This window comes from Hydra viridissima, unplaced genomic scaffold (genome assembly GCF_058129835.1).
Source record: "Hydra viridissima isolate aposymbiotic clone 2 unplaced genomic scaffold, HvirCarnegie_v1 scaffold_15, whole genome shotgun sequence".
Taxonomy (NCBI): domain Eukaryota; kingdom Metazoa; phylum Cnidaria; class Hydrozoa; order Anthoathecata; family Hydridae; genus Hydra; species Hydra viridissima.
In genome coordinates, this window is record NW_028324314.1 from 9,473,318 (window position 1) to 9,483,308 (window position 9,991).

The 9,991-nt window shown below is 29.7% G+C and overlaps 1 protein-coding gene and 1 pseudogene across 1 annotated transcript in view; both read right to left on the minus strand.

The window, feature by feature from the left end:
- Positions 1-2,030, minus strand: part of LOC145192789 (E3 ubiquitin-protein ligase rnf213-alpha-like) — a 76,738-nt gene extending 74,708 nt beyond the window's left edge. Inside the window, exon 1 of the mRNA XM_090072475.1 lies at positions 1,672-2,030. Coding sequence (XP_089928601.1) covers positions 1,672-1,810 — 139 coding nt within the window. The 5' untranslated portion in view covers positions 1,811-2,030. The remainder of the gene's footprint in view (positions 1-1,671) is intronic.
- Positions 2,031-3,034: 1,004 nt separating this feature from the next.
- LOC145185351 (uncharacterized) lies at positions 3,035-9,779 on the minus strand (annotated as a pseudogene).
- Positions 9,780-9,991: the final 212 nt, after the last annotated feature.

Here is a 9,991-nt window from a genome sequence, read left to right on the forward strand (position 1 = left end):
CAACCCTAGTAAAATAAATAGATACTATCAACCCTAGTAAATATGTTGATGATGTAGTTACAAAAAGCAATCGAGCTACAGATGTTGCCATAATGATTATTTCAATCCTAAAAGAAACAGAGTCTAAACACACTCTTCAAGCAATAGTAAGTGATAGAACTAACAACATGAAGAACAACTGCATAGAAAAGTTGAAGACAATTGGGAAGACCACAACAATTGCTAGTTCAATTACACATGGATAAATTAACAATTAGAAATATTTTTCACTTGTTAATGTTGGACAAATGACATGACCTACAACATCATCTGGTGCCATTTCTAAAGTAATCATGTTTTATCCAAAAGACATCCCAGTTATTGACTTCTTGCCCATTTCTGGAAAGTTTGTTGATTAGATCCCTAAAGATCTCAGCACTATCAGGGATATCTTCAGAAAGAGTATTTCACTGTGCAGGTAAAATGTGATTCAAGTCAGTACACGTCATTTCTAGAGTTTAACTAAATAGGTTTTACAATCATGCTAGATGGCTTATGAAAGCTAGTGGAGTCTTATGTTTTCATATGTCACAGACAGTTGCATCAAAATCATCGCAGAGGCTAGTTAGTTTATAGTTATTGTTAATGGCCATACATGGTTTTACATAAAATGTCAAAGTGGATATCAAGATGGGTCATTAAATTTATTTTTCCTTTGAGGTAGTGTCAGAAATTCAATAAGCCAGATCAAGATATTGTGTTTCCAGCACTGCAGAACAATAATTATTTTGCTCATTCTAAACATGTGTTGATACCTGTTGTTTGTGAAGACAAATAGGATGTTTGCAGGCAAGATTTTTATCTAATGAAGATAGAGAGTGCTACCTAATACTGTTCGAATTTTTGATAAAAATAACATAAAATTGGATATCTCTGCTGAAATGTATTTTGAAACAACTGATTGGGATAACACAGCTTTCTCTGCTTTCACATGTGTCCAGCAATTACCTTAAGATATTTCAGCAACTTATTCTACCAACATTTCCATGCATTTAACGATTTTTCAGCATCTAGCTCAAAAGTTTAGATATAATCTTGGCATGGCATGGTTTTGTTTGGCAAGAAAGCTAGGCTTGAACTGCTTAAAGTGGATACCAAGGCTCATTTCAAATAGCAAGTACATCTTTCTTATTATCTAAATAGCTTATCCGAACAGTGTTCTTAGCTAATTACAATTGAAAAAAGGGTTTGACAAGTGCAATGACCGTCAGAAACATGTATTTTTTATATTTTAGGCTTATCTAACAATAACACTTTTCTATGAGTAACTGTCGGCAAGTGTTAACATTTAATAAAAAAATTGAAGTAATATATATATATATATATATATATATATATATATATATATATATATATATATATATATATATATATATATATATATATATATATATATATATACATATATATATATATATATATATATATATATATATATATATATATATATATATACATATATATATATATATATATATATATATATATATATATATATATATATATATATATATATATATATATATATATATATATATATATATATATATATATATATATATATATATATATATAGACACACACACACATATTTTATGATGCATGTTTAAAAAAAGACGTGAAAAAACTCACCTTGACACTTTTTTTCTTCTAGTGAACTTCCGCATTCTGAACAAAATTTTCCATTTCTGAGTTGTTTACACTTTTCACAAAACTTCCTTGAGTCTGGCTTTTTCAAAGCTTTTTTGCTTTTCTTTTTTTTATTTCCCATTACTGTTTTTATCCTCTGTATGGCAATATTCCATATTAATTATGCTTTTTCTCATAGAGTGATTATTGCACGTCGTATGACCTTCATGACATTATGTACAAACAAAAAACATTTAACAAAAACTTTCCGAGAAGTTTTCTTTAACGGTTTATTATCGAAACTTCCTAGAATTTTTTAAGACGTATTTTGATGCATTTGTAACAGACCGATTTACCAAGATGACATCTCAAACTTGAGACGAGTTTTTTTAAACAGAAAAAACAAAGTATTTTATCTTTTTTAATCAACAATATTTGTCATTTTTTTGTATGCATATATACATATATACATATATATATATATATATATATATATATATATATATATATATATATATATATATATATATATATACATACATACATACATACATACATACATACATACATACATATATATATATATATATATATATATATATATATTTATATAGTAACGAAGAAATTACAACTATTTTGAAATTAAAAGTTCCATGCCTTGTGGCAATCATTAGTCGTAAAATACAAAACAAAAATAAAACCTTTAGAAAATTACAAAACTGCGGTGGTACACAGTGAGTTAAAATGGTGAAAAAGAGGCAAAATTTTTAAAGCCATCAAATATAAATATGTGATACATCAAAATTTAAATTTTTAATTAGACACGTATTACGCTCGTACGCATGTCAGTGTCATTTACGGCCGCAAATAACGATTTAAAAAAAACATTGGTTTCCGTGATCCCAAATACCATGTCTCAGTTGGCAAAAGGACGTCCATTGCAGGTCCTGAAGACATTGGCTTTAGACCAGTAGACGCCCCAACAGGACGAAGCGGAGACATCCAAGGGACGTACCAATTTAAACGCTTTGCATCCATCCCAAAGGGACGAAATAATGACGTCACTAAGACGTCACCAATTTTACGTCCTACGGACGTCTTTTATTTTAGACTTTTTTTTAAGAAATAGTGATGTTAAAATCTGCTGTTTAAAACTATACCACACTAATTCCCAGTAAAAAAATAGCTATAGTGTTAATTTGTAATTTTCTTCAGCAAGTACAATTCTCTCTCAGTAAAGTAAACTATGTTTATTCATAGAAAAAAAAAAAAAAAAGACTACAATTGTTAAATAATAATTTCAAAATCTAAAAAGCCAAAAAATTTCTGCTAAAACAGGCATAAAACAAAATAAGATAATAAAACATTAGTTAGAAAGCTCTCGAATCTCTTTGTTCAAACTTCCAGCCCTACTTCAAACAGCTCTTTTGAGTTAGTCTCCAACGTTAAATTCGGTTTAATACTTTTTTTAAGTTTTTTGTAGGATCTAGAAACACTCCTAATGGAAAAACTTTTTTGTGTAAAAGCATATCAATAATCTTTACATCATGAAATTCTAAATGAAATTATATTTTTTTTGAAATTTTTTAACGGTAAATTAATAGTGTTTCATGCTTACGCAATTTTCATGTAACTTGTGTTTTTTAAACACATTTGTTTTATTAAAAATAAATTTTCGAATGGTATAATGGTTTTTTATTTTATTGCTTCACTACGTCATCAAGTTATTTCGCTTAATTTTATGGAAACATTTAATACTAAAGCACAACAAGCTTTTAGCTCAAGACTTCTTCAATGATACAAAAACTAGCGTGAAGAAACATTTTTCAGTTTTTTCAACTTCATTCATGAAATGATTAGCATGTACCGAAAATCTTATGGAAATATCGAAAATACATACTTAGCAAGCAACGATAGTGTATAGTCTTTGAAAATGCTCTTTTCCCAGTTATTCCATCTTTAAAAAATAAATCTTGGATACTACAAACCATAAAGGCATCTATTCCAAGCTGTATAGTTGCTCTCACATCTTTTCTTCCATTCGGTTTTATAGCCGTTTTCTAAATAAAAAATGTAGTTTTGTGGTAAAAAGTGTTATAAAATTTTCATTTTGATGGGGAAATATATTATTCCATTCAAAATTTGCAAATAAATTTACTGTATAAGTACCAATAATTTTTCATCCAAGTTCCAGTTCGCAAAATTTTATGATGATGAATGTTGTTGTTTTTCTTTGATTTTTTTTTTGTAAGGTTTAACATCTATAGTTCCTCACTTGTGTGATTTGGACACGTTTCATAATACCATTTTCTAATTTAAATAACTTTATAGAAAAGTTGAAACAATTTTTTATAACCGGATGCTCTTTCTGGCATGTTTTGCAGATCAGAACTGAAGATATTTTGTTGCGCAAACTAATTAAAAGTTTAAATTACCTTTTTACAGTGATAAGTTTTATTTTAAAGAGTCAAAAAATGTCAAAATCTTCTATCGATGACATAGGCTGAAGGTTCTCCACTCCAACGTTTGTATTACATTCACCGCCATCAATCAGAAATGCCAACATATTTATGATCTGGGTTTGGTTCTCCTCTAATTTTCCATTTTCATAAATATAACATGTTGGAACTCTAAAAAATAATTAAATAATGTATTCAAAGTATTTATCTTTGCAATTAACTAATAAATCGCCAGGGCTTTTTCTTCTTTATAGGTCACAGAGATTAAGACCAATTAATAAGTAAAAACCTTACGATTATTTAAAATAATTTTGTAAACTTTTATTATCAATAGACCTTGACTTTAGGTAATAAAAATGCAACGACTAAACTATAATTAGATATGAAAAATTGAAATAGAACTGTTGATGAAAAGATGGACTAACGCTTAGTTGTCATCTCCTTAAACCCAGCTCCACCACCAGCAAAGGTATTTATGGGTGTTTTAAGACATATCCGACTTTTGCTAGCAGAGCGAGGAGGAGGGGGGGGGGAGCTTCTGAAAAATCTTCTCTTCTAGTTTTACAGGATGAAGATAGTGAAGTATTCAGGGTAGCTGATATAATTCTGTTTTTACTTGACAGATCGAGAGAAGTGTCTGAGAGGGCTGCATTTTTTTATTTTTCTTATTTTGGAATAGTAGGCTTAATACTTTTTATAGACGAATTCAAAGATGATGATGACGATGATGACGATGATGATGATGATGATGATGATAATGATGATGATGATGATGATGATGATGATGATGATGATGATGATGATGATGATGATGATGATGATGATGATGATGATGATGATGATGATGATGATGATGATGATGATGATGATGATGATGATGATGATGATGATGATGATGATGATGCAAAGACAGGAAGTGCTTTTTACCTAAGTTTACAACCTCGGAAGGCTCCTTTTTATTGTATAATTTCTTCAATTCCAAATCTAGACTTATAGTTCATGGGTGTTTCTTTGGCAGTGCTAAAAAAATATACAACACTAAAACCCTGGACAAAATGGCCACTTCCTTATCCAAAGAAATTAATGAACAATTTAAGATTTTTTCTACCTATTATTATTTCGACTGATATAGTTTACTATAAAAAATTTTACAATATTAACATAAATGGTTGAAACTTTCCAAACTGATCTAAGGTTGGCGATATTTGATATGAGCTAGATTTCTATATAGGTAGACCATCTATATTCACGCTTAACCAAATATCCTGTAATTGCCATTCATGTAAATTCAATATTCTTTTAATGTTATTTTTATTCCAAAATATGCATATGCCTTGTCTGCAACAACAGCTATATCGTTTTTATTCTTTATACCTATTATCGTATGAGAATCTTTGGGTAAAGAATGACCTTCTTCAATCAGAAGTGCTAAAAAATCATTCACATACTGTCGGATACATCATGTGTCAATGGCCAAAGTTTTAATAAGTTACTAAGTTGGGAATCTAAGAAATCAATATCCTTATTCAAGTTGTCAGAAAATTCTCCTGTAATTGATTCGTAAGAGCTTATATCAGAAAAATCATTCTCATAATTGCTATTAAGACAGAATCATTAATTGGTAATTAAAATTGTGCTCATACAACTCCACATTAATATATAATACTATAAATGACTATCTTAACCCACATTTTTAGATAAATAAAATGATTTTAATACGTCACTGTAGTTCTATTTTGTGCTATTTTAATATTTTAGTTAATAGCATAAAAGTTACATCAATATGAACAAAGAAAATGCAAATTCTTTGTCATACAAACAGGAAATATTTTTTTACAACAAAAAAAAAGGTTGTTTTGCTTGAAAAAGTCGAAAAGTTCTGATATTTCTTGGAATAAAGTTTTCTCAAAACAACTCTACACAAAAAGAAGTTTCTTTGATCTGAGGGAATATTTTCTGTGATTAGCAACAATTGAAACTGCAAGTATCTGTTTTATTTCTAGTTTAATAGACTGAAAACTTCTCCTTTGCTTTATCTTTTAAAAACTAGCATAAAATTTGAAACATATTTTCTACTATTAAGATGATAAACTTTGTTCGTGGATGCTTAATTATGTTTACTATTCAAGTCCCCTGTGCAGCTCAACAATTTACGTTATCATTCTGTATGGGTTTTATTTCTTTAAAAACTTGACAAGTGTTGATGAAAGTCCTGGTGTGCAGTTTCAACTGCCTGTTCACTGAAGAGTCCTACCTAAAATCGTTGACAATTGATGATGTTCTTGACATAATACATCACTGAATGAAATTTAAGAGTGATTATAGCATTTGGGATTTTCAGAAATTATATCATAAAACCATAAACTGATCAATTTTATTTGTGTAGTCTGCTTCCAGGACAAATCCAAAGCATGATTTCGAAACTAAATTGAGCTTTTTGAAAGTGTCAATTATGCCAAAAGCATTCGAAGCAGAAGCTTCTTCAACACGTTGGTACAGAGTGTCCACATTGTTGACCAGTTTTCGGCATTGGTGTTCTTCAAATTACCCTCCATGATAGTGACTTGGTTGAATGTGAAGTGCATCTGGCCACTTATCAGCATCTAGCCAGGAGTCTTTGAGGATCTTTTACAGGTGGTTATTGATACCCAGTAGAAGATATAGCTCCATCGGTGCTATATCTTCTACTGGGTATCAATAACAGTCTCTTAAAAAGTAAATTTCTTTCAATATTAAGCTTGAATTAAAAATTTACTGCTTCCTTGTAAATATTTTCATGTAACTGATTGTATCTGAGGTAATTGAATGAGGAGGTCCTTCTGTTACTTTGGTAAGCCGAATAATACCAGGGAGAGGTGGGTCCTTGTTTACTATGACATTAGATGCAATCTACCACCTTTGCATCTTAAGTAGCGAAAGCCTACATGTTTTTACATCATTGGGAGCATTGATGTGACAATCTTTTGCCTAAATGCAAAAGCGAGTACTTATACAGCACAGGGCCTGTTTCTCATCAACCTTTGGTGCTTCCAGAGAACATTCTTGTTTTAGCCTAGAATTTCCAATTTAAGAGATGAGATAGACAAACATCTGACCATTAGATTCTGTTTGAACAAATATAGACTTGAAGTCAAACAGGGCTGTTAAAATCACACCGTTTCCATCCTTTTTTGTGCATATTGCATACCTGCAAGGCTCGCAAATCTTCTAAGGTATGCGCGAAGTACATGCATTAAGGTTTGTGTGGTACAAATAGCAAACTCGTTGTGCTAAAAGCTGCTAACTGTCTCGTTACTTTTTTGAGACACAATTGACCCATTCTTTTCCATCGAAGAGCAAAAAAATGATTTGTTGATTTGTATTATTGGACCTATCTTTCAGTAGCATTATTCACAACAGATAGGTTGCAAACAAACTGTTTTAACTATTTATAGGAGCTCATGAAATTAAACGCATGAAATTAACACTATAAAGTTCACCAATTTTTTATCGTTAATTTCTCAAAAACTGATAATGACATTTTTCTAACCATTTTGCACAATGAAACTTATGTTTTTATTTTGTTATTTTGGGTTGAGTATTGGTAATCATTTTTTCGGGTTAAATCGAAAAAACGAATGTTAAAACGAGAAAAGTTTCGGAAACTTTTCTATAAAATTCTTATTTGTCACAAGTTTTTATTTCAAATGGACCAGTGTTTTTCAATTTACAACCATTTTTGCTCAATCTTCACTTGAATTTATTTTGTAGTTGTACATTGAGGCTCGATCTATCGAACAAAAGCAGGAAGGGGAAAAGAAACATGAAACAGAAACTCAAAAGAAACATAATGATAAATATCACCAAAATCAATCATTTGCTTCGTAAACGCAAATCCATGTCAGACGCAAATAGATCTTGAGAAAAAAATTAAATGTAGCCAAGCATTGATAGGAAAAGTACTTTCAAGAATATAAAGTATATCATAAAAAGAAAATTCCGAAGCGATCCACTGATGGAGAAACTAAAGTAATTCGTCAAAGCCGAGAGAACTTGTGTATAACTTAAAATGATGAACCCTTTGTAAAAATATATTTTTCAAATTTGTCAGACCAGAAATTTTTTTATTAGTCAAAAGGTAAATATGTTGCCAATATATTTAAATATACTTAGATTGAAAAATTTCCCACCAAGTTCTCTAAAGATTTTGAGCTAAAAAATATAAATAGAAGATTGCTTAAAGAAATGTCTTTTGCCATTCATTAAAAATCATGATTTGCCCACAATATTTGGATTTATTCGGTCGTAAACTACTACTTCAAGAAATATATAGAATAGTATGAACAAAATGGCGTCGAGTTGGTATTACCCCAGCTAACACAAAACGTTCAAGTACGTTCTAAGAACGTTGGAAACGTTCTTAGAACGTTCTTAGAACGTGCCCAACCGTTTCTAACGCTCTACGAACGTTTCTTGAACGTGTATGTTAGCTGGGACTGTTCTCAAAATATAACTAGATAGCGTATACGGGAAATTTTTTGAAGCCAGTTTTGGCCTCCCAAGATGGCGGCGGAATTAACAAACGGCTATATGAATATTAAGAAAGTGATGATAATCAAGTTTTTTATTTTAAGTTCAAATATTGATAAATATGTAAGCTTCAAATAAAAAAATTTTTTTTTTGTTCAACATAAGATTTTTCATAAAAATAACGGAATATTACATATTTACATAAATTTCAAATATAAATATTTTTTAATTTAATAAAACGTATTCCTATATTAACTTGTTCTATATTAACTTTCTGATTTTCGTTTTTTTAGAATAAATATAACAAAGAAAAAGAAAAATTCTCAGTAAAACTAAGTACAGCTCTTAATTTTAATTTGTTTAAATTTTGTTTAATAGTAGTGATGAAATAATATTTCTTTGCTTTTGCAGAAATCTCAAATTTTCAGCATTTGTTATATAATTTATGTGCCTTTTAGTTCTTAAATACCCAATATTGTGTGCTAGAAAGCTAATAACACAATTGCATGGTAGGCAGCTGAGTTTTTTTTTTATAAAATATTTTTTATGCATTAGTTTTTAAGATAAGTACTACAAAGTTATAAATGCTGCATAAATTATTAGCCAAGCACTGTGAGTACACACAACTCAATCTTTCCGTCTAGAGTTATTATATACAAATACGTGTTATACATATATCCCATGATATGATATGATATGATATGATATGATATGATATATACAATACTATAAATAAGTTTTAGCCCACCATAAGTTTATCATTATTTTTGATTTTATCGTAAAAATATGAAGGACTTATGAAGTAAAAAATCAGGTTTATAGACACATATTATAAACAAAAATATCTAGAAATAATTTCATAAAATATGATACAAAAAGAAAGAACAATTAATACTTAGTATGTCCGCCTTTTGCGTTGATCACAGAAGCGAATCTCCTGGGAATTGATTCACATAAATTTGTAATGAAATTTTGTGGAATATTGTCCCACTCTCTTTTTAATATTCGAAAACATTCTTCCACATTTTTTGGGTTATATTCAGCCTTTTTTTTATCCAAATAACCCCAAACATGTTCAATAATGATCAAATCTGGACTTTGAGGAGGCCAGTTTATTACTTCGAGAACTCCCTCCTCACACATGTCCTGTAAATATTTTTTAGCCACTCAGGAACAATGTTTGGGATCATTGTCTAGCTTAGAATGAAATTATTACCAATTAGTCTCATTCCAGATGGTATTGCATGATGTCTTAAAATTTCTTTATACTGTTCTCCTGTCAGTTTGCCATCAATTCTGATTAAATCACCTACTCCAGATAATGAAATACAACCCCAAACTAAAACAGAACCTCC